At 43.4% G+C, this 26228-nt stretch overlaps 1 protein-coding gene across 1 annotated transcript; it reads left to right on the plus strand.

Annotated features, from left to right (window-relative positions):
- Positions 1 to 1716: 1716 nt before the first annotated feature.
- LOC311230517 (eukaryotic translation initiation factor 2 subunit 2-like) lies at positions 1717 to 21980 on the plus strand. Its single transcript, XM_084316811.1, has 9 exons — positions 1717 to 1835; positions 4779 to 4971; positions 8479 to 8585; positions 10555 to 10690; positions 16863 to 16966; positions 17086 to 17234; positions 19193 to 19249; positions 19756 to 19841; positions 21100 to 21980. The coding sequence occupies exons 1-9, from the start codon at positions 1821 to 1823 to the stop codon at positions 21273 to 21275; spliced, it is 1023 nt and encodes a 340-aa protein (XP_084172937.1). The 5' UTR covers positions 1717 to 1820; the 3' UTR covers positions 21276 to 21980.
- The last annotated feature ends 4248 nt before the right edge of the window (positions 21981 to 26228 follow it).

Here is a 26228-nt window from a genome sequence, read left to right on the forward strand (position 1 = left end):
AAGCGAGGGAACATGTATGCGCGTGCATGTGGCGTCCAGGCAGTTCTGATATTACGACTGCACCACTGGCGGCAGCTAAATTACTAAAAGTAAATGTAAATGTATTACCCTGCCCATACTTGTACCTCCCCTCCTCCCTCCCCCATGCTGTTATTACACGGGGATCAATAAAGGAATATTTTATCTTATCTCATCTTATCATTTGGGAAAATCCAACCAGTCAGTATTCTCTGAAGTGTGTATACCTGTATGCCATGTATTGTCATGATATATATCTGTATGGCCCCCGTAAATGTCCAAACCCCCCCTCCCACCCCCTCCTAATGTACAGTTTCCTCCCCCTCGTATGTATATATTTTCTGTTAGGATTTTCTGTTAGGATAACAGTAGGCCTACTGTATATTTGCATATCTTGTACGTCACAAATGTAACAGTACTGTATACCTGTATGTCGGAAATGTCAAGATATATATCTGTATGTAATGTTGCATACTGTATGTCATTAATGTCATTATGAATTGAAATGGGGGACCCTGATGTAAACAAGACAAAAGTCTTTCTCTGGTCTGCATCCCCTTAACAAGTGTGTGTATTGAGCCGTACTGTATTGTATCCATTCTGCCATCTGTTAATAAAGTTTTCAATCAATCAATCAATCAATCAATCAATCAAAGTGTAATTATTTGGTAAAGGCATTTCTTCATCAAAGATCAAAGGTCATACGACGTAGATAGTGTAGCATGGGCTTCAATATAACTGGTGGTACCAACGTCACTCTGACCCCAAGCAGGGCATTAGAACCATGATTAGAACGCTGCTATTATTATGATGTAACTACCCATGTACATGTCAAAATACTTCCCAAAGGTCAGTGAATACCACGATCACAACACCAGAGGGAGCTCCACAAATCATGTCAAACCCAGATTCGGCTCAAATAAGGGACTAAACACGTTTCGCAATTATGCCACATCAATGTGGAACGCCCTACCCAAAGCTGTAAAGGAATGTGGATCACTACCCACTTTCAAAACCTCTCTCAAGGGACACCTACGGGAGACTGCAATTCAACACTGGCCCCTGTAAATATCCTAACCCAATCATTCCAACCCCCTCCAATGTACAGTCATTTACCTAGTATGGTTTTGTCAATAGTTCAATGTACAATTGTGTTTGTTTGTACAGTGTCTCCCCCCCCCCCCCCCTCAATGTACAGTGTTACTTGTTTATACAGTGTGCCCCCCGCCCCCCCCCCCCCCCCCCAAACACCTCCAATGTAAATTACCCAGTATGGTTGTCAATATCCCAATGTACCCAACCCCCCCCACCCAACCTCCAATGTACAGTTTCTACGTCAAATGTATATACTCCCTTTTCTTGACTCCTTCTGTATCACAAACAGTACTGTATTTGCAAATCTGGTATGTCATAAATGTATAGATGTAGCAGTACTGACTATCTGTATGTCATGTATGTCATATATGTCTATATGAATTGAAAATGGGGGACCCTGATGGAAACAAGACAAACGTCTTTCTCAGGTCTGCATCCCCTTAACAATTGTATGTATTGAGCCGTACTGTATTGTACCCATTCTGCAATCTGTTAAATAAAGTTTTCATTCATTCATTCAATCCCTTCCTGCTTGTACAGTTCCCTTGGTTAATAACAAAAAACAGCAACTCCCAGAAGTCACCTCGCGTTTGCTCCTGCGCACTGGTATACGGAAAAGGGTCGCATGTGCATCTCCTCGCAGCGAGACACCGGACTGCTTTAAAACACATTTTTCACCGTTGGATAATAAAACACAGCCACCAGATATGTCCGGAGACGAGGTGAGACACACGGAGGACAACATGTGCAGGGTTTCACTGCGTTTCTGGCTGAAAAAAGAGCGGATGTGTCTTTTGTTGGAGCCGGTTTAGCCGACGAGCTAACGGCTAACATCGTTGTCGTGTGTGTGTGTGAGCAGTCCAGTAAAACCAACATGCTAATTCGCCACAAGTCGCCTCCGTGCCTTTTGCTTTGTGTGTTGGTTAGTTTACAAACCATAACATGTGTTTGACAGTAGGACGTTATTTATTGTTATTATATATTTGATCAGTTTCAGAGTTTTCAGACACGAGGGCCAACAGGAATACCCTTAAAGGTCAGCAGTGTTGAGCCAAACGAGCCCCTAGTTGATATATAATTCATCATGACTATCAATATTCAGAATTCATCATAACTATCAATATTCAGAATACATCATACAGATAGAAGAATTCACCTTAAGTATCATTATGCTGTTCATGGTGTTCTCATGGCAGTTTTGACAGACAATATGGCACAGGGCCACAGCTCACTGGCCACAGTTGAATGATAATCATCTTCTTTCCATGTTGTATTTTACTATCTAAACCTACAGCTCTAATCCACGCTGTTATTTGACTATCTAAACCTAAAGCTCTAATCCATGCTGTTATTTGACCATCTAAACCTAAAGCTCTAATCCAGGCTGTTATTTGACTATCTAAAACTCTAATCCAGGCTGTTATTTGACCATCTAAACCTAAAGCTCTAATCCAGGCTGTTATTTGACCATCTAAACCTAAAGCTCTAATCCAGGCTGTTATTTGACCATCTAAACCTGAAGCTCAATCCATGTTGTATTTGACCATCTAAACCTAAAGCTCTAATCCACGCTGTATTTGACCATCTAAACCTAAAGCTCTAATCCACGCTGTATTTGACCATCTAAACCTAAAGCTCTAATCCAGGCTGTATTTGACCATCTAAACCTAAAGCTCTAATCCAGGCTGTATTTGACCATCTAAACCTAAAGCTCTAATCCACGCTGTTATTTGACTATCTAAACCTAAAGCTCTAATCCAGGCTGTATTTGACCATCTAAACCTAAAGCTCTAATCCAGGCTGTATTTGACCATCTAAACCTAAAGCTCTAATCCACGCTGTATTTGACCATCTAAACCTAAGGCTGAGGTTAGACTAGTGTATTCCTGGCGTTTTTTTATACGTTTTTGACGACGTATCATGTCCTATCTACACAGAAACGCGTTTTTTGGCGTTTTTTTGTGGATACGGCTGAAACGCAAAATTGTGTTTGCGTTTGGAGATACGCAAAAAAAACGAGTCGACAACAGCGTGTAGTCAGCACGCTAGCCGTTGTTGCGAAAACGCCCATGCGCAGTAGATACCATCTGCGTGCCCTTCCGGTGACAACAGTGTGTGTGTTTGGGACAGAGCTCCGTGTCCCAAATAGCTTCAGCTACCATGTGTTGTCAAGTTATTGTTATAAGGACCCCAGTCCAAGCTACAACAGTCTGCATTCCCTTAACAATTGTTTGTATTGAGCCGTATTGTATTGTACCCATATGCAATATGTTAAATAAAGTTTACATCCATTCATTCTGCTAGCATTACCGATTGCATGAACAGCTGGCTAACGTGAGCTATCAGGATTCAGACCCTGTTAGCTCAGAGTTCCTCTTTCAACTTAACAAGCATTAAACAAAATGGCCCAGTCATCTATTCACCTTTGTTTAATACACACAGCGTTGTCTCTAATGTTATCTAACTACTGATAGCTCGCGATATCATCAGTTTCGTGCTGGCTAAGTAGCGTGAGCTAACGTTAGCTTCTAGCCACAATGCTATATTGTTATAATGGCATACTCCATTGACGTTAGCATGCAGCTAACAATGCTACCGATCGTTTTTAGACTAAACTATCTGCTCTTGGTGGTCACTTGTGTTGACGTTAGTTTTGTTTCATCAACAAATGACAGGCAGAACACACAGTGAATGTATCCGTTTTGTTTATTGCACTTTTATTAGGCTTTGCTGAAAAAAGAATTGCTGCATTGAGTGAGCAAGCAAGATGGTGGCGCGGCATAGGCGCCTGCCTTATTGACATTTCTTTGCTGGAGCTTCCACCAGGAAGTGTATTGGCACATTCGTTCTGATTGGTTGAAATTGCCTTCATGTTTGCCACCTACTGCCACCTACTGCTTTGGCAGTGTACTACATCAGTGTGCTTGGCTGACAAAAACGGAAAAAAAACGAAAGTTTGACTCAGGCGCACGACGTCGCGGCGATACGCATAAGAAAACAATACGAAGATGATACGAAAGGTGTAACCTCTGCCTAAAGCTCTAATCCAGGCTTTATTTGACCATCTAAACCTAAAACTCTAATCCAGGCTGTATTTGACCATCTAAACCTGAAGCTCTAATCCATGTTGTATTTGACCATCTAAACCTGAAGCTCTAATCCATGTTGTATTTGACCATCTAAACCTGAAGCTCTAATCCATGTTGTATTTGACCATCTAAACCTGAAGCTCTAATCCAGGCTGTATTTTACCATCTAAACCTGAAGCTCTAATCCAAGCTGTATTTTACCATCTAAACCTGAAGCTCTAATCCATGTTGTATTTTACCATCTAAACCTGAAGCTCTAATCCAGGCTGTATTTTACTATCTAAACCTGAAGCTCTAATCCAGGCTGTATTTTACTATCTAAACCCAGGCTGCATTTTACCATCCAAAGCTCTAATCCAGGCTGTATTTTATATTTTCAGTTTTGCCAGACAGTGGCACAATGCCAGAGCTCATTGACCACACGGTTGAATGATAATCATCTTCTTTTCATAACAATAATTTGTTGTTTGGGACCAAGATGTCTGTGATGGAATTACTAATGAATACTGTGTGTGCTTACAGTGAATTATTACCGTTGACCTGATGTTACCCTACTGTACTCTTCTTCTCCCCTAGATGATATTTGACCCCAACATGTCCAAGAAGAAGAAGAAGAAGAAGAAGCCCTTCATGATGGAGGAGGGAGGAGACGGAGGAGATGGAGGAGACGGAGGGACCGAGGAGGCGCAGCCTGAGCCTAAGGACACGGAGCAGGACGGAGGAGAGAAGGAGGAGATCGACCCAGAGGAGGATGACGGGAGGAGGAAAGGTAAAGAGGAAAGAAGGGACTGATGTGAATTAACCCTAGACTTGTCTTAGACCTAAAGCAACTAACCCTAGCCACTCTGCAGTGGCTCCCTGTTGGTTTTAAAAATAATAATAATAATAATATAGAAATAAATAACAGCTATTTACATTTTTATAGAGGGTTTAATTCAGCGTGCACAGATTAATTTGCTTTCACTACTAACGATGCAGGTTTACCTACCTGTACCTTTCTTGATGGCAAGAAATTAGCTAACAACAAAAAAACATCACTCCCACTCAAAGAAAAAATCAAAAGCATGTATTTAACAAACTCAAACATTTTCTAAACATGGTTTTATATTAACACTTTGATCGCCATGGTTAAATTCATAATTTACCATCCCTAGCCAGCTCTATTTGTCTATGGAGAAGTTCCCCTTCTTTGCAGGGCTATAACTTTTTAAATTCTATTGCTAAATTGACATTATTATGGCCCATTCAATGTCCTATATCCATTGTTCAGGGTGTAGCAACGATATACTTTTTCATTCACATATTCATACTAAAATATTGTCTAAAGTATAAGTATGTTTTTATCGTTTTCTGCAGCTTTCTTCAGAACTTGATTTATAGCCCCAAATGCATTATATTGATGATCAAATACAGTTTGGTAGCGATTGGTGCCAGATGAAAAATTTCAACTGGAGGTACTTCTAGAAGTTACTACGTATCATCTGATATTGACCGGATGGGCGAGGGGGCGTTTATAATTCCGTGGGCAACGTTATACCATTCATCTAGTGTGGGTCATATGATCATCAGATCAGTTAGTATAGAATACGTTAGAAAATAACGTTGAAACTCACCGTATCTTCCTCGCGCCATTGGACGATCAGCGTGGAGTAGACAGTTTTCGATTATGGGATGTTGATCCTGATGAACCATTTCCAGGATGTATAATACTATATACGTCCAAATAACGTTGTTTATTGAGTTAGGGCGAGCAATTGATTATCCAGTGTGTTGAGATAGAGTCCTGCTAATGATCGCGAGTGCCCGGACGATTTATGGATGAGCACTTCCTGTTTGACGAGTCACTTCCTGTTGGCGATCTGCCGATTGGCCACCAGATGGCGCTCTTGAACCGCTAGAGTTGAGTGGAGATCAGCAGTATATCTCAGGACCCCGGAGGAGAAATATGATTTCGATCACAGATTTTTGAAATATTGACATCAAAGACGAGTTACGGTGTCTTCGGCAGAATGAGCATGGCTAGGAATGACGTCTAAACACGTCATCGGCGATTAAAGTGTTAACTTAATAAATAAACCATTTTAAATCTGCTTGTCAACAAATGTCCAACTAAATAACAGATAGACGCATAAAACGCTGAAAATAACCAACTGTACTAAGTAACAAGAGTATTTTCAATGAGGCTATTATTATTATTATTATTATTATTATTATTATTATTATTATTATTATTATTATTATTATTATTATTATTATTATTTTGTAACAAGATAGCCTACATAGAACATAAATAGCCTGTCTCAGCTGACTCACATGGTCCCAGGGTGTCAGACGGCAGCGCATGCAGTATGGTCACAATCAGTCCAAAAACACTTGCTCGGATGGTACCGATGTTATATACTTTGCCAGTTCTGCCAGCCTGGGGAATCCCCCTGCAAGTGATAGTTCTGCCAGCCTGGGGAATCCCCCCGACCTGGGGAATCCCCCCGCAAGTGACGGTAACATTTCTTAAAAGTAAGCTGCCTATCGGGCGGCTGGGTGGCGCAGCGCTCGTCACCAACGCAAGAGACACCGGTCTCGAATCCGGCTGTCAGCGTTGCCTCCGGCTTGGGCCGGCCGTCATACTGACTCAATTGGCAGAGTCAGCGGGAGGGAAGTCGGATGGGTGGTAATCTGGTCGTTGTAAAACAGTGACTCCTACAGGTCGGACAGGGCGCCTGCACAGCAAAGACAGGAGATGGCGGGGGCAGTGTGAGCCTCCCACACGTTACACCTCGCCAATGATAGTCCGCGCTGGCAGGTGAAAAAGAAGTGGTTGGCTGCCTCCACATGTATCGGAGGGGACATGTGATGGGCTTCTACCCTCCCTACGACGACCAGTGGGGGGCACATGCGAGCATCGATCAGGACAGGGGAGGGAGAATTGGCACAAGAGGAAATTGGGATGGGAGAAAAATCACAGAAAAAGGAGGAGAAAAAAGCAGACAAAAAAAAAAGGTAAGCTGCCTGTCATCAGGGCAACCATGTGCGCGCTACAAGCGTCTGACGGCCGAATCGGTCTGATGGCGCACTGGAGTATATATGAAACCATATTAAATATAGAAATAGATGTGTATGTTAGAGAAAACGATTTCAATAATATATGCCATATTCTATGCGCACTGTACACTGTTGTATAGGAGCCAAAGCACTCATGAGTTATACCTTATTTCTATTGGCTTAGTTGCCTACACTGTTAAAAGTCTACATTTCAGAATACAATGGGGCTTAGCTGTATATTTAGGTTATTGTATTATATGAATGTTTGTTTATTTTTATAACCTTACATTGAAACGGCATTAGGAATATTGATTGGATTTAGATAAAGTCATTGAACCGTCTTATTTGTCTTAATAGAACATTCTAGAACATTTGTGATGTCACAGTATGATGTCATAATCAAAAAAGAAAAGAAGAAGAGCCCATCAAAAGAATTGCGGAGGGCAGTAATACGCCATGATGCGTCTACACTGCCGGAAAATCAAATAAGAAGAAGAGCTCTTTGTGCATCTTGAAACAGTGCTGAGCAGTACTGAACAGATGGACTAAACAACATAGATTGAAGCCTGCATTTGATGAAAAAAAAAATAGCATTGATATTCTCCTTTTGGTTCATTACAATTTAAGCAAGCCTAGTAATAGACACAATATTTCTGACACTGGGAATACATTCACTGAGGTCCATAGATGTCCCTAGATACCAAGAATATGCAAATGGACCTTGTAGAAGTGGAGCAATATTCCATTTACTTAGGTATGTATTTTAGGCGGATTTTCAGAAAATAGGGCTCCTGGCTTAAGAGGTTAAATTGTCTTTACAGTTTTTGTATTTTTCTGACATGGGGGCTCAACAATAAATGACAATCAGAAATGTCAAGTTGCATGTTGTTATTCTAACCAGCTTAGTTCTGTTGCATTTCCAATTTATAAATTTTACAATTGATCAGGAATCGATAAGGGAATCGAAAAAGAATCGGACCGATAAGCAGAATCGATAATGTTATCGGTATTGATAAAATCTCATCTATTCCCATCTAACCCTAAACCTACCTCCTCTCTTTCTACCCACTCATTCTTTCTCTACCACCCTTCTATCCCCTCTACTTCCTGTACTCTTTCTTTCTCTCCCCCCTCTCCTCTCTTGCTGTCCTTCTCTTTCTACTTGTCTCTTTTGCTCTCTCTATATCCTACTCTTTCTCTCCTACTTTGTCTCTTCCTCTCTCTCTCTGCTCTCCAGAAATCTCAGATGACCTTGACGACTTGGACTTCTTTAACCAGAAGAAGAAGAAGAAGAAAAAGGCCACCAAGACATTTGAAACGGAACTGGTGGAGGAAGGAGTGAAGGTCAGTAACAGAACTGGAGGAAGGAGTGAAGGTCAGAAACAGAGCTGGAGGAAGGAGTGAAGGTCAGAAACAGAGCTGGAGGAAGGAGTGAAGGTCAGAAATGGAACTGTCAGTTGTCTCCTCTGAATATGAATAGGCTGAGATGAGGCACATTTAATTAACCATAATCTTTCCATATTATTACCACAGGCGTAAAATGTGTACAATTAAAGGTCCCATGTCTTTATAAATGGCCTTTTCCAGTGTTTAGCATTGTTTTCTAGCAATGTGGGGTTGTATCAATGGGGTCTGTGTCTCTAATTCTCATTTTGGCTTATCAGTCCAGATCATGTGTCACGAGATCCTCCCCCTGGACTGAACTAAGCCATTCTGAATTTTGCGTATCTGTGACGTATAAGAATTCTCATCTGCATAGCTAACGCCCCCTCTATGGTTGTAGTGCACACTCACCCATTCGCTCAACAACAGAGCGAGTGGAAATACTGACAAACGGGTTGACGTGGTGCGTGTGCCGACGGAGAGAGAGCAGAGGACGAGCGAGAGAGAGGGATACAGAGCATTTTACACACACTCCCGAGAGAGGAGAGATGCGTCCTGACTGCGACGTGTGCGTTTCCCCACACGCAGTCGGGACGCGTACACGTATGCTTTACCCAACGCAGTTGTGTTTCCGGGTTCCCGTTTTGCGCTCTGATTGGCCACTGACCTACACGCGTACGCCCCCCTCGCTATCGCCTTTGGGGCGTGGGATATGAAGACAGATTTAACTGGGTATAGGAAGCGAGTACCATACGAGCCGCAAATTGACTGCGACAACAACCCAATAATAAACACTCGAAACAGCTATTACAACAGCAGTGGTGCCTGCTTCAAATGTCACGTATTATAGGCTATAAGCCCGTGTAGATCTATTCGGAATAATAAACATCGCCACCCTCTCTAGCAAAACATGACACAATGTGATCCTATCTCCGATAGAGCGGCTGGTCGCAGAGACGCGAGTTGAACGAACACATCGGGAGGACCAGTGTAATTGTCTGTTGTAATTGTCTGGTAATAGCTGGTTCGAGTGTTTATTATTGGGTTGTTGTCGCAGTCAATTTGCGGCTCGTATGGTACTCGCTTCCTATACCCAGTTAAATCTGTCTTCATATCACGGCCCAAAGGCAATAGCGAGGGGGGCGTACGCGTGTAGGTCAGTCGCCAATCGGAGCGCAAAACGGGAACCCGGAAACACAACTGCGTTGGGTAAAGCATACATGCAGTCGGGACGCATCTCTCCTCTCTCTCTCCTTCGAGTCATCTCGGAACATTTACATATTCCCGACTGGGGAAACACGTGCACTCTCCGAGCATCTCTCCTCTCTCCCTCTCTCTGTCTCTCTCTCCTTCTCTCTCTCTCGCTCGTTCTCTGTCTCTCTCTCCTTCTCTCTCTCTCCCTCTGTCTGTCTGTCTCTCCCTCCCTCTCTCTCGCTCGCTCGTTCTCTGCTCTCTCTGTCGGCACTCGCGTCACGGCAACCTGTTGCAAAATATCATAGCGCACACGCACACTCCCACGCTTATTCCGATCCGTGCAATAATATTCATGGGGTATATATTGTCATTTGAAACAAGTTACCAATGCATTGTCCCGTGGGATTATGCCCCTCTAAAAAAAAGTAGTTTACCACTGGTATTATTTACCACTTGGTAGTTAATTACTGGTATTATTTACCACTTGGTAGTTAATTACTGGTATTTACCACTTGGTAGTTTACCACTGGTATTTACCACTTGGTAGTTTACCACTGGTATTTCCCACTTGGTTGGCTCTACTTGGCTGTTCAACTTCCTGCTGGTAAACTCTGAAATCTCTGACTTTACGAGCTGACGAGGACCGACTGAACGCACCATCAGTGTCTATATACAGATCTAGTGATGTCATAGCTGACAGTTAATGATGATGATGATGTGCTTCCTGTCCGAACAGGAGCTGAATATTGAGGAGGAACCTTTTGAGGACGTCGTGGAGATCAATGACGACATGGGACTACCCATGAAGAAGAAGAAGAAGAAGAAACAGGTGAACTTCCTGGAGGAAATGGACTCTGAGAACAAAGACGATGGTGAGTTATTTATATATCTTTTTATATTTATTTTCTCATCCTGTTATCTGCACACTTTGTTAGAATTGTATATAGTCATCTTGCTGTCATTTCTTTTAACATTTTATTCTATGCAATTTTTTATCTTAGATTATTTTATATTATATTGGATGCTGCTACGGTCGAGGAACCACAATAAAGCGAATTTCCCTTTTTCTTTTTGCTGTAAAAGGTACTGAATGACGTGACGATAAAAAGGAATCTGAATCTGAGACTCTAAACATTTTAGGGCTCTGCCATTACTCCAGTTTCAATTTCCATTACGATTTTGGCTTCCCATGATCATGAAAACAAGATAATTGACATACAATGATTATTATAACAGTGGTGCCCCCCCCCCCCCCCTCCGAGGCCAAACAGTTGAGGTGTTGAGAGGGAGGAGGAGCCACGGCACGCTTCTCCAGTTATATTGAAACGTCTTTGATGACAGAAGATGACAAAGCCAGCCTTTTTATCGAAAAGAAAGGTTAAACAAATTAAATTGTTGTCATATGAGTACCTCGGTCGAAGAACCACATAAGGGCCCGCGTCCACTTGGCGCATATTTCTGACCGCACGCATCTGTTTTCAATGTATTCCAATGGGGAGGGGGCGCATGCGGCCGCCTCTAGGAAGTGCGCTGCCGTCGGCTTCTTTTCTCAGCTTTTTTGTGCGGCCGAAAGTTGAAACTTTCTGAACTTTCAGAGCGATGTGCTGGAGCTCATTTTCAGACAACCAATCACAGCCATTCATCTACCACTCTGTTTGTAACCTGACACCGGAGCTGCCTGCCTGTCTGGCTGTCTCCCACAGACCATTGAGATTCGTGACAAAACTAATAATAATAACCACACGAATACACTACTAAAAAGCTAATAAAAAGCAAAGGGCGAACTGTGGTGTCAGGCAATAACTATATATATAATTAATATACAATAAAGTTATTCAAATATGCTATAATATGTGCAAAACCGCGGCATGGCTGTAGATTTATTTCTGTCATCTACAAGATGCGCTTCAAGCCAGCTCTGCCGGCGCACTCCCAGCATGTTTCACGGAGAAATATGCGCTAGGTGGACGCAAGCCCTAACTCCATTTGACTTTTTCAGAGAATTTCTTTTTTCAAACATTATTAGTGATGCACTGATGTGAAAATTGTGGCAGATAACCTACCGTATATTAATATTGCTGTTCTGGCCGATACCGATATTTACCGATGTCGATATCTCTGTATAGAAAACACTTTTTTATGATAATCAAATAAAGAGCTATTTTCCAAAACGCCATTTTTTTTAAACTTTTTCAGAAATGACTGATATTTTGAACCTATTTAAGGCCAAAACATGTAAAAAGAAAAAGAAAAGATTAAATTTTTTCTTTTTCTTTTCTTTTTAATATCGGCCCGATACCGATGTGTAAAAAAAAATGCAGATATATCGTGCATCACTAGTTATTATCTAAAGGTAACTTGGAGTGTTGTGTTCATTCATAGTTAAAGACGGTAGAGGTTGAGTACTTTATCATCTAAAGATGGTAAGTTAAGAGTGTTGTGTTAATTCATAGTTAAAGACGGTAGAGGTTGAGTACTTTATCATCTAAAGATGGTGAGTTATAATGTTGTTAAAGACAGAGGTTAAGTACCTTATTTTCTAAAGATGGTGAGTTAGTGTTCACCATTGTAGCCAACGAGCATCCGCTCTGAAAGAGACCACGGCAGGTGGTGAAAGTTGACAAAGAAGTCCGTTGTTGTGACTCGAGTGTCAGAATGAAGAGGTTAAAGACAGTAGAGGTTGAGTACTTTATTATGTAAATAAGAGTTCTTGTGATGTATCACATTCACACTCCCAAGTGATTTGGATTGACATTACAACTGCAAATACATGGACTGTCAAAATAATTACAAAATGGACTTATGTGGTTCTTCACTGCAAGCGTTCATATGATATTCTCAAATCATTGAGTAATTGTTATTTCAATATCAGTCAGTCAAAAGAATCGTGATTATGATTTTGTCATAATCAAACAGCCCTAAAACATGTCTTGTATTGTATTCTATTTTGTATAAACCAAAACACGTCCATAAAAATTGTATTGTTGACAGCACGACAGTGATGTATTGATCAGAACGAGGATCTGTACAGATTCCTTCAGAAGGTCCTCTAGTCTGAAAGTGGCTTCAGAGACACACAGGTGATGGATCTGGTAAGAGACGGATCAGGTGAATCAGACAGCAGGTTGAGGTTGTTTAATTCAGTTAAAGGAAAGTTACTGTAAGTGGTATTTTCTTTTGTTGAAAAGTGTACATTCTGACAGCCATCACTGATTATAGTGTTTGTTCAGTAACACAGGTCTCCCAGTCCCTCCGCTCTGCAGCCATCACTGATCATAGTGTTTGTTCAGTAACACAGGTCTCCCAGTCCCTCCGTTCTGCAGTAAACAGCCATCACTGATTATAGAGTGTTTGTTCAGTAACACTGGTCTCCCAGTCCCTCCGCTCTGCAGCCATCACTGATTATAGTGTTTGTTCAGTAACGCAGGTCTCCCAGTCCCTCCGCTCTGCAGCCATCACTGATTATAAAGTGTTTGTTCAGTAACACAGGTCTCCCAGTCCCTCCGCTCTGCAGCCATCACTGATCATAGTGTTTGTTCAGTAACACAGGTCTCCCAGTCCCTCCGCTCTGCAGCCATCACTGATCATAGTGTTTGTTCAGTAACACAGGTCTCCCAGTCCCTCCGCTCTGCAGCCATCACTGATCATAGTGTTTGTTCAGTAACACAGGTCTCCCAGTCCCTCCGCTCTGCAGCCATCACTGATTATAGAGTGTTTCTTCAGTAACACAGGTCTCCCAGTCCCTCCGCTCTGCAGCCATCACTGATCATAGTGTTTGTTCAGTAACGCAGGTCTCCCAGTCCCTCCGCTCTGCAGCCATCACTGATCATAGTGTTTGTTCAGTAACGCAGGTCTCCCAGTCCCTCCGCTCTGCAGCCATCACTGATCATAGTGTGTTTGTTCAGTAACACAGGTCTCCCAGTCCCTCCGCTCTGCAGCCATCACTGATCATAGTGTTTGTTCAGTAACACAGGTCTCCCAGTCCCTCCGCTCTGCAGCCATCACTGATTATAGTGTTTGTTCAGTAACACAGGTCTCCCAGTCCCTCCGCTCTGCAGCCATCACTGATCATAGTGTTTGTTCAGTAACGCAGGTCTCCCAGTCCCTCCGCTCTGCAGCCATCACTGATCATAGTGTTTGTTCAGTAACACAGGTCTCCCAGTCCCTCCGCTCTGCAGCCATCACTGATCATAGTGTTTGTTCAGTAACACAGGTCTCCCAGTCCCTCCGCTCTGCAGCCATCACTGATCATAGTGTTTGTTCAGTAACACAGGTCTCCCAGTCCCTCCGCTCTGCAGCCATCACTGATCATAGTGTTTGTTCAGTAACACAGGTCTCCCAGTCCCTCCGCTCTGCAGCCATCACTGATCATAGTGTTTGTTCAGTAACACAGGTCTCCCAGTCCCTCCGCTCTGCAGCCATCACTGATCATAGTGTTTGTTCAGTAACGCAGGTCTCCCAGTCCCTCCGCTCTGCAGTAAATGCAGAATACATTTTCTGGTATCCCGTTCCCACTTTATCCAATCGGGAGAGAGAACTCCACATGGGGAGAAACATTTTGGACAAAAATGTGACTAGTTTTTAAGAAAATATCTGGTTTAAACTAGTAAAATAATCTGCAACAAGAAATTGGATCAAATGGGAACGGAATACCAGAAAATAAATTCTGTTTACTGCAGAGCCTGGGAGACCCATGTTACTGACCACACACTTTATACCAGCTATTTAACACATTTAACAACACAATACCACTTGGAGCACCAGAGAAACAGACATGGGTTGTTTAATTAAGTCCAGGCACATGCGGTCCACTTCAAAGAATGAAACCGCTGTCCCCAAGGAGAGCCAAAATGGCCACCAGCCTCTGAGTTGCCTTTATCTACAATGTGGACACGGCAAGAGATGAGATCTCAATGGCCCTTAACCTAAACCAGTTGGATATGCCGAATTGTTTTGATGTTGACGTCCATCATCGCTTAGCTACCAAACTCGTCACCGTGGCCTAGAATTCACATGAAACGGAACACGAGAATAAACTTCAAAATTATTTATATTTGATCAGATTAGCCCGACTTGTCTAGGAAGTTCAGCATTTCCAGAGCCTTACAAATGAATAGAATACAGATGTATACAATATAAAATAAAACATTTAAATGAACCCATGTAAAATACAATGGAATAAAACGGATAGTAACACAAATGGAGACCATGAACTGACATCAGTGTTTCCCTGACCGCTCTGCTATGACTGCAGTAAACCTGACCTCTCTGTAATGACTGCAGTAAACCTGACCTCTCTGCTATGACTGCAGTAAACCTGACCTCTGTAATGACTGCAGTAAACCTGACCTCTCTGTAATGACTGCAGTAAACCTGACCTCTCTGTTATGACTGCAGTAAACCTGACCACTCTGTAATGACTGCAGTAAACCTGACCACTCTGTAATGACTGCAGTAAACCTGACCTCTGTAATGACTGCAGTAAACCTGACCTCTCTGTAATGACTGCAGTAAACCTGACCTCCTCTCTCTAATGACTGCAGTAAACCTGACCTCCTCTCTGTAATGACTGCAGTAAACCTGACCTCTCTGTAATGACTGCAGTAAACCTGACCTCTCTAATGACTGCAGTAAACCTGACCTCTCTGTAATGACTGCAGTAAACCTGACCTCTGTAATGACTGCAGTAAACCTGACCTCTCTGTAATGACTGCAGTAAACCTGACCTCTCTGTAATGACTGCAGTAAACCTGACCTCTCTGTAATGACTGCAGTAAACCTGACCTCTCTGTAATGACTGCAGTAAACCTGACCTCTCTGTTATGACTGCAGTAAACCTGACCACTCTGTAATGACTGCAGTAAACCTGACCACTCTGTAATGACTGCAGTAAACCTGACCTCTGTAATGACTGCAGTAAACCTGACCTCTCTGTAATGACTGCAGTAAACCTGACCTCTCTGTAATGACTGCAGTAAACCTGACCTCTCTGTAATGACTGCAGTAAACCTGACCTCTCTGTAATGACTGCAGTAAACCTGACCTCCTCTCTGTAATGACTGCAGTAAACCTGACCTCTCTGTAATGACTGCAGTAAACCTGACCTCCTCTCTGTAATGACTGCAGTAAACCTGACCTCCTCTCTGTAATGACTGCAGTAAACCTGACCTCCTCTCTGTAATGACTGCAGTAAACCTGACCACCTCTCTGTAATGACTGCAGTAAACCTGACCTCTCTGTAATGACTGCAGTAAACCTGACCTCTCTGTAATGACTGCAGTAAACCTCACCTCTCTGTAATGACTGCAGTAAACCTGACCTCTCTGTAATGACTGCAGTAAACCTGACCTCTCTGTAATGACTGCAGTAAACCTGACCTCTCTGTAATGACTGTAGTAAACCTGACCTCTCTGTAATGACTGCAGTAAACCTGACCTCTGTAATGACTGCAGTAAACCTGACCTCTCTGTAATGACTGCAGTAAACCTGACCTCTCTGTTATGACTGCAGTAAACCTGACCTCTGTAATGACTGCAGTAAACCTGACCTCTGTTATGCCTGCAGTAAACCTGACCTCCTCTCTGTAATGACTGCAGTAAACCTGACCTCTCTGTAATGACTGCAGTAAACCTGACCTCTCTGTTATGACTGCAGTAAACCTGACCTCTCTGTTATGACTGCAGTAAACCTGACCTCCTCTCTGTAATGACTGCAGTAAACCTGACCTCTGTAATGACTGCAGTAAACCTGACCTCTCTGTTATGACTGCAGTAAACCTGACCTCTCTGTAATGACTGCAGTAAACCTGACCTCCTCTCTGTAATGACTGCAGTTAACCTGACCTCTCTGTAATGACTGCAGTAAACCTGACCTCTCTGTAATGACTGCAGTAAACCTGACCTCCTCTCTGTAATGACTGCAGTAAACCTGACCTCTCTGTAATGACTGCAGTAAACCTGACCTCTCTGTAATGACTGCAGTAAACCTGACCTCTCTGTTATGACTGCAGTAAACCTGACCTCTCTGTCCGCTCTGTGTTTCCAGGGGAGGAAGAGGAGGAGGGGAAGAGTGCTGATGACATCATCACCTTCAGCTCCCAGACTGGGCCTGCCTGGCATGGAACAGAGAGGGACTATACCTATGATGAGGTAGATGCACACACACACACACACACACACACACGTGCACCCAAATGTTGAATTTAAAACGAATTGAGTTTTTAAAAAGCTAATAAATGTGAGTTAATTGTTGTGTGTTCCACCTGTAGCTGCTGCTGCGTGTGTTTGACATCATGAGGGAGAAGAACCCGGACATGGTGGCCGGAGAGAAGAGGAAGTTTGTCATGAAACCTCCTCAGGTGGTCCGAGTGGGCACCAAGAAAACATCCTTCGTTAACTTCACAGACATCTGCAAACTGTAAGGATAAAATATATTAACTAATGTATAGAAAACATCCTTTGTTTACTTCAGACATCTGCAAACTGTAAGAATCAAATATATATTAACTAATGTATAGAAACCATCCTGTTAACTTCAGACATCTGCAAACTGTAAGAACCACAATGGAAACAAGCCTTGGCTTTATTGTGTTTTATCCATTTTTGACCTGCGTTATTGACACTGTTATTGTCTTGTCTTTTAAAATGTTTTTTTTTTGTCATACGATTTGTGTCAAAATAAAGTATTCAATTCAATTCAAAAATAAAATATAGGTGGACTGATTAACTATAATAATGATAGTTTAGTTTGGAGCAGGAAAAGGCCAATAGACAATATTGCCCCCTCCCCCCCCCCAGCTCCACCCCCAGCATTTTCCTTCCATCAAGTTTAAGGCTTAAAATGGCTTAACTTTGGAGCAGGATCGACCCCCTTTGCCAGTAAGCTAGCCTCCGCTGCTCTGGTGAGACGTGCTTTAGCCACGCTTCAACACACCACTAGCCTCCGCTGCTCTGGTGAGACGTGCTTTAGCCAGCGCTTCAACACACCACTAGCCTCCGCTGCTCTGGTGAGACGTGCTTTAGCCAGCGCTTCAACACACCACTAACCTCCGCTGCTCTGGTGAGACGTGCTTTAGCCACGCTTCAACACACCACTAACCTTCGCTGCTCTGGTGAGACGTGCTTTAGCCAGCGCTTCAACACGCCACTAGCCTCCGCTGCTCTGTGGAGACGTGCTTTAGCCACGCTTCAACACGCCACTAGCCTCCGCTGCTCTGTGGAGACGTGCTTTAGCCACGCTTCAACACACCACTAACCTCCGCTGCTCTGGTGAGACGTGCTTTAGCCACGCTTCAACACGCCACTAGCCTCCGCTGCTCTGGTGAGACGTGCTTTAGCCACGCTTCAACACGCCACTAGCCTCCGCTGCTCTGGTGAGACGTGCTTTAGCCAGCGCTTCAACACGCCACTAGCCTCCGCTGCTCTGGTGAGACGTGCTTTAGCCAGCGCTTCAACACGCCACTAGCCTCCGCTGCTCTGGTGAGACGTGCTTTAGCCAGCGCTTCAACACGCCACTAGCCTCCGCTGCTCTGGTGAGACGTGCTTTAGCCACGCTTCAACACACCACTAGCCTCCGCTGCTCTGGTGAGACGTGCTTTAGCCACGCTTCAACACACCACTAGCCTCCGCTGCTCTGGTGAGACGTGCTTTAGCCACGCTTCAACACGCCACTATCCTCCGCTGCTCTGGTGAGACGTGCTTTAGCCACGCTTCAACACACCACTAGCCTCCGCTGCTCTGGTGAGATGTGCTTTAGCCACGCTTCAACACACCACTAACCTTCGCTGCTCCGGCCTCAGATGGTCTGATGAGACATGCTTTAGTCTGCCTTCTCATGATACCAGATGTACGATAGTTTCTTCCCACACAGAATGTGTTTTTTTGTGAGCAGAATGTATTCCCGGTGTTTTTTCTGTACTGCTGAGCGCAGCAACACCAAATCATCTTTATAATAACACCAAAATGTATTTTTTGCAACTATGGGAAACTAATGCGCAACCTCCTCGACCACCAAGAAACCAAGAATTCGCTCAGCAAAACGCCTGCATGTAAAAAGAAAGCACACGGAGGCAACAAAGCAAAGAGGCTCATGGGAAATGCATTGAAAACAGACGGTACTGCTTGCGACCAGCAGATGCCAGAAATGTACATTGTCACTTAAGTAGTTTTATCTTAATAATAATCTATCATCTGGAAGCTGTAAGAATTCACTGGTTTTACGAATATTAACTCTTTACCAAACCATGAATACTGTGTTCTACGCGTTTTCTCTCTCTTTTTTTTTAAATATATTATCTATTTTATGAATAATCCATATCATTTCACTATTGGCTCAATAATCTCACTGTGGTATATATTGTGTCTCTCCCTCTCCAGGTTGCATCGACAGCCAAAACATCTCCTGGCGTTCCTATTGGCTGAGCTGGGAACATGGTGGGGCTTTCAACCAATATCCCAACTGTGACAAATTCATAGTATTCTTGTGATATTTCATAGTATGCTCACGATATTTCATGCCACTCCCATATGTTTAGTTTATTTGACAATTCATTAAGTAAGACTTCTGCCTCAGAACGAACACAATAAAGTGAACATTGTGGTCTGATGGAACTAGAATCGCAGCAGCCAGATGGACAGACTGCTGCTGGCAGTCGTTTTGAATACTTTACCCTCCTGTGACTCCTAATACTTTACCCTCCTGTGACTCCTAATACTTTACCCTCCTGTGACTCCTAAGACTTTACCCTCCTGTGACTCCTAATACTTTAACCTACTGTGACTCAGTCTAATGTAAACTTCCAATTCAAGTAAACATACATGAAAGCCACAAAACTGGCCTTTTTGAAATGACAAACATAAACAAATGACTAGAAAACACCAAATGTGATTTCCTGGATTGAGAATAATTAATATTCTGATTCTGTTGTTTTTCTCCTTAGTGGCTCCATAGACGGAAACAACCAACTGGTCATTAAAGGGCGATTCCAGCAAAAACAGATTGAAAACGTCCTCAGGAGATATATCAGTATGTAGATTATATCCACAAGCAATACTACTACTATTACTGCTATTATTACTATTACAGCCATTATTACTACTATAAGCTGCAGGTGTTTTAATGTTTAATTACCATATGTAAGGGTTCGTGCACAGAGCGGATTGTCGGGAAAGAGATGGCTGTTTGAGGAAGCTCCCATTTATTAACATTTTTGTTTAAACAGTAACGGTAGCTAGGTACCAACGCCAGCTCACAGAACGATAGCCAGTTAGCTTAGCCAGCGCCAGCCAGGTACCAACGTTAGCTCACAGAACGATAGCCAGTTAGCCAGCACCAGCTAGGTACTAATGCCAGCTCACAGAACGATAGCCAGTTAGCTTAGCCAGTGCCAGCCAGGTACCAACGCCAGCTCACAGAACGATAGCCAGTTAGCTTAGCCAGCGCCAGCCCGGTACCAACGTGCACCTGCGAAATCGAATGCCAAACTTATATCAGGAGCTATCAGTAGCTAGATAACATTAGACAACGCCTCATGCATTAATAAACTAAAGTGAATAGTTTGTTGACTGGGTCATTTTGTTTAATGCTTCAGTTATGTTGAAAGAGGAGCTCTGAGCTGCTCATACACTAGACTCTTGCCGTAATGGTTTGTTGACGTGGTTATGTGAGGGGGAGGAGGAGGGGCAAGGCGTGCACTGCTGCAGCAGATTTAGGAGTCTGATCTGACGGTCACAGAGCTGAGGGAGTGCGCCCAGTTAGCTGTAAAAATCCATAGATTAGCCACACCGCTATATAAGCCGCAGGGTCGAAAAATGGGGGGGAAAGCCGCGGCTTATAGTCAGAAAATTGCGGTACTGCTTTAATTTATTACTATTACAGCTATTACTACTACTATTACCACTACTGCTGCTGCTGTTACTATTATTACTATACTATACTATTATTACTACTACCGCTATTACTACTACTGCTATTACTACTGCTATTATTGCTATTACTACTACCTAATACTATTACTGCTGCTAATACTACTACTGCTATCACTACTACTGCTACCGCTAATACTAAATATAATAAACTGGACTTTTGAACAAGTCTTTATTTATCATGCAGTGACGCACTACTGCTACTACTCTTGCTACTACTATTACTACTACTACTCTTGCTACTACTATTACTTCTACTACTATTGCTACTACTATTGTTACTACTATTGTTACTACAAAAAAAAGATGACTATCACTCATGACATAACGCTCTCTCCCCCACCTCTCTCTCTCTACAGAGGAGTATGTGACCTGCCACACGTGCCGCTCTCCAGACACCATCCTGCAGAAGGACACCCGCCTCTACTTCCTCCAGTGTGAGACGTGTCACTCCCGCTGCTCCGTGGCCAGCATCAAGACCGGTTTCCAGGCCGTGACGGGCAAGAGGGCCCAGCTCCGCGCCAAGGCTAACTAAAATCAGCCGTTATGGCGTCCCCCTGAGGTCCGGAGGTCTCACTGCACTGGAGGAGGGGGTCGACGCACTTTCAATGAAATCGATGTGAAATGTAAACGTAAACTTCAGCAACTGAGAATTGAGTCATTTTGTCATCAAATAATGAACTCGCAGAATGAGGGGTGTCGCATTCTGCCATCGCACACTCCCTCTGGGAGGGGTGGAGTTCTTATTACGGGAACTAGAGTTCACTTGACTCTCGATAGACAATGGTACTAAATATGTGTTTCCCCCCCTGTGTTGGGTGTCATTCCATCTTCCTGGTCTACCCCACAGTGCAAAAGGTCCCAAGCACAGCACGATGATAATCATAATAATCATTAAGATTATTACTGTAATTTATTATTATTGTAAAGATGTTGGAACTAATGGACTTCACTTCACAAACATTTTAGTTAACACCAGGCATGGAACAATAGCTAATGTTAACTAGTTGCAAGTATTTTCCTTTTATTTCTTTGACCAGACATGTTTCTAGTAGCCAACTCTAGTGGAGACTAGGAAGGCTGGATGAGGTCACACACAGGACCACGTTTTTACGACCATTGTCAATTCAGTCAGTCCTTCGCCTTCATTTGGTTTCAAAGCAAAGTCAGTGGAAAATGTACACGACCGCATTTCTATAAATGACAATAAAATAAAATAAAAAAGATAAATGAAAGTTCACTTCCTGATTGGAGTATGAGTTTTGTTGGATGGCAGCGTGGCTACATGGGTAGGGCTCCAGGCTTATGACCGGAAGATCACCGGTCGAGGCCATTGTGGGAAAGTGTTGTCCAGCAGGGAGTCCTCTGTCCATTCATTCAATGATTCCCAGTTTAGCTCTAAACACCGCCCTTGGTGTCACAAACACTGGCCAGTGTTTCCACTCTGGCCTCCCCCTCTACTCTTTGTCAAACTGTTCACTAGAGCAGGGGTTCCCAAAGTTTTCAGGCCGCGACCCCCAAAATAATGGTGTCAGAGAGCCGCGATCCCCACTATTATAGGTTAAAAAAAAACATTACAATTTTTTTTTCTTTTTCTTTTTGATCCACTTTTTCTCCCATTTTCTATATTTTCTCCCATCCCAATTTCGTATCATCCAATTCAACCCTCCCCTGTCACAAACGCTGTTTCTTGCCTCCCACAAGCCGGCTGCAATGTGGACTAAGTCATACATAGCACAAGTCCCCTCCGGTACTTGAGGTAACAGCAGTCGCATCTTTTCACCTGCGCAGCTCGATCTCTCAGTGGCGAGGAGTAACGCGTGGGAGGCTCACGCTGCCCCCGACACTTCCTGATTCCACTGCGCAGGCGCACCAACCGACCTGTAGGAGTCGCTGTCCACAACGCCCGATCCCCACCCATCAGTTTCCCACCCCCTAATACGGCCAATGTGTATTAGTACGGACGACCAGCTAAACTGAAAGCAATGAGGAGCGCTGGGCTCTAACAGGCAAGCCCAGTGTTTCCGTCATTCGTGGCGAGCGCCTTGCCCACTACGCCACATAGCCGCCCTAATTTTATTTGTATTTTTTAAGGAAATGTATGGTTGAAACATGCAAACGTTCAAACACACACTAATACGCATTGGAGGCTTTTAACCAGGGCCCGACTGGGGAAATCATTCAGGCCAGGAAATATAGTGCAAAATATAGCCCCAGTTAGGCCACTTTTTAATTAAGCAGGGGTCTGGGGGTCCCCCACCAGGATGTTTTTTGTTACAAAGACTTAATTTCCTGCATTCTGGTGCAGGCATCTTTTTATTTGTACCCTTTAAATGCCAGTGTTTGTGATGGCATTACAAATTATTGTTAAAAAACAGGCTAGCATAATTATGTATGATTAACCCTTTAATCGCCAAGGACGACTTTAGACGTCATTCCTCGCCATGCGTAATCTGCCAATGACGTCTTACAGCGTCATTGAGATCAATATTTCAAAAATCTGTCATGGCAATCATATTTCACCCACGGATTGCTGTTGATCTCCTCTCTACTCTCCAACGGTTCAAGACCGCCATCTGGTGGCCGATCGGCGAATCGCCAAAACCGGAACTGACGCGCCGGTTGGTCCTCACCCATATTTCGTCCGGCCACTCGCTATCGCTAGTGGGACTCCAGCTTGATACACTGGATAGCGATCCGTTGCCAATAACTCGATAAACAACATGATTTGGACGTATATAGTATTGCACAACCTGGAAATGGATCGCATATAACAACATCCCATAATAGCGATCTTTCTGCTCCACGCTGATCACCCAACGGTCAGAGGAAGCTGCGGTGAGTTTCAGTGTGTTTGATTATTATTAAACATACACACTGCTCCGATCAACATATCACCCATACTAAATAAATGCTTTAACGTCGGCCACGGACTTATAAACCCCCCCCCCCCCCCCCCCCCCTCCGGTCACCAGCAGATGATGAGGCATGACGTGTAGGACCTTGTACAATTGAAATTTTTTATCTGACTTCAATCGGTATCAAACTACATTTGATGATCTAATATATGTATTTAGGGCTATAACTCACGTTCTGCAGAAAAAGATAAAAACATATTTATACTTTAGACCGTATTTTAGTATGAATATGTGAATGAAAAAGTAGAACGTTGCTACATCCTAAACGATAGATACTTGACGTTGAATGGGCCATAGTAATGTCAATTTACCAATACAATTTAAAAAAGAAGGGGAACATCTCCATAGACAAATAGAGCTGGCAGAGGACGGTATAAGGATGGATATAAGCGTGGCAGAGAAGGGGTTAATAGCAACAACACTGATTTTGATGGATTTTCAGTTTTTTTGTAATGTCAGATTGACAAAAATACTCTTACCATAAGGGACTAAATTGTCCTCTTCAAAAACGCCATAAAAATATGACTGTTGAAATAATTTACCACTTTTACTTTCATAAATCTTTTATTCAACTTCAGCCCTGATCATAACACCACATATCCAATAAATTTTTTATTCTAACCCTTTAAATGCCAGTGTGTGTGATGGCATATATTTGCAATATATAATTTTTTTTAATTTTTCTGGGGGGGGGGGGGGGGGGTATTACAGGCTAGCATGTGTCAATGATTAGCAACAACACTGATTTTGATGGACTTTTAATTTTTTGTAAGGGTCCCACCTCCACAAATCACATGCGGCTCCCTTTGTGTGTGTGAGTGAGAGATAGTTCTAGAAAAATCATATCGCGACCCCCCTGCGGCGGCTCGCCCCCCACTTTGGGAACCACTGCACTAGAGGCTAACACTATGCTAAAGGCTAACACTATGCTACTGCTAGCCAGCTGTATTGTTGGCAATGTGTCGAAGTGTCCTTGAGCAAGACACTCCCCTTGAGCAGGTTGGCACCTTGCATGGTCGCCTCCGTCGTTGGTGTGTGAGTGAATAGGTGAATGTGAGGCATAAGTTTTAGAGCGCTTTAGATATATAAATGCAGTCCATTTCAAATGGTTAACTAACTAGCCAAGTCGGGTCAAATGTATTTGTAAAGTCACAAGTTGCCTCAATGGGCTTCCCAGATCAACAACACCCCCAGACTTTCCCCAATGAAGATAATAAAAACTATTTGTATAGCACCTTTCATACAAGAATTGCAGCTCAAAGTGCTTTACAGCAGAAAATGGACACAAAATGAGCACATAGGGCGGCCGGGTAGCGCAGCAGAGTGGTATCGAATCCGGCTGTCAGCGGTGCCTCTGTCTTGGTCGGTCGTTATACTGACACAATTGGCAGTGTCAGCGGGGGGGAAGCCGGTGGGTGGTATCCTGGTTGTTGTAAACAGCGACTCCTACAGGTCGGTCAGGGCGCCTGCACAGCAAGGGAAGGAACTGGTGATGGTAGTGTGATCCTCCCACGCGTTACACTTCACCAATGAGAGTCCGCACTGTCAGGTGAAAAGAGGCTGCTGGCCGTCTCCTATGTATCGGAGGAAGCATGTGATAGACTTCAGGGCTCCCTAGACCAGCAAGTGGGGGGCAAAAATGCGTGCAACGACCAGGAAGGGGAGGGGGGAATTGGCATAACGACTAAATTGGGATGGGAGAAAAAATACAGAAAAAATGGCAGTGAAAGGGTTAACCGTTTGGTAGTGCGGCAGTGAAAGGGTTAAGGCCATTAACGGGAAATTACCTCCTTATCTCACATCACTACTAGTTTGTAACCTCTAATTAGAAACCTGTAATTAAGTGTATTCAAATATTTGTGTGCTTACCCAATCTCAAAGCTCACGGCACGTGCCTGACACACGCATACACTTGCACACACACACACACTTAGACCCACACACACACATACATACACACTCGCACAGACACACACACCCTCACATACACACACGCATACACACTCACACATACACACACACACACAAATACACATAAACATACACACTCATACACACAGACACATACACAGACACACTCAGTTGCACTCTGATTGCAGAGGTAGAGATTACAAGATTCAAGAGGTTTATTTATCACATACATATTGTACCAGGGCATACAGTGAAATGCGTTCACAACAAAGGTCTTTTGTTATCCCATATTTATTGAGGTGGAGAGACCCAGAGAGAGAGTTTGGGTCAACAGGGGAAAATGATAATATTGTGCATTACATGGTTCTGTATCGTTAGTGGCTTAGCTTGGCATCACACTGCACTATCTCGCGTACGTGCACGCGTACTGAATAAACCACAAATGTACCTCTAATACCAGTATTAGTCTGACCACACCCCTCATCAGCTTACCTTCATAAGCAGGTGTGTGGTCACCTGCTCTCCTCCTTCTCGCTTTCACCACAAGGAAGAAGTGCCTCGGTAGATCCCCACACTTGACACCATGATGGAAGAAATTGGATTAGGAACAGCTTTGGGAAACAAGGATACGTTGACATCATATCTTTATTTTCTCTCTC

The sequence above is a fragment of the Notolepis coatsorum genome (genome assembly GCF_963971535.1).
Source record: "Notolepis coatsorum genome assembly, chromosome: 6".
Taxonomy (NCBI): Eukaryota; Metazoa; Chordata; class Actinopteri; order Aulopiformes; family Paralepididae; genus Notolepis; species Notolepis coatsorum.

Excerpts from the sequence above, each read along its gene's own strand:
- LOC311230517 (XM_084316811.1), top strand. Across the intron at positions 19,250-19,755 it reads TTGGCTGAGCTGGGAACATG|TGGCTCCATAGACGGAAACA; the intron begins GTGGGGCTTTCA and ends TTTTCTCCTTAG. Across the intron at positions 19,842-21,099 it reads CGTCCTCAGGAGATATATCA|AGGAGTATGTGACCTGCCAC; the intron begins GTATGTAGATTA and ends CTCTCTCTACAG.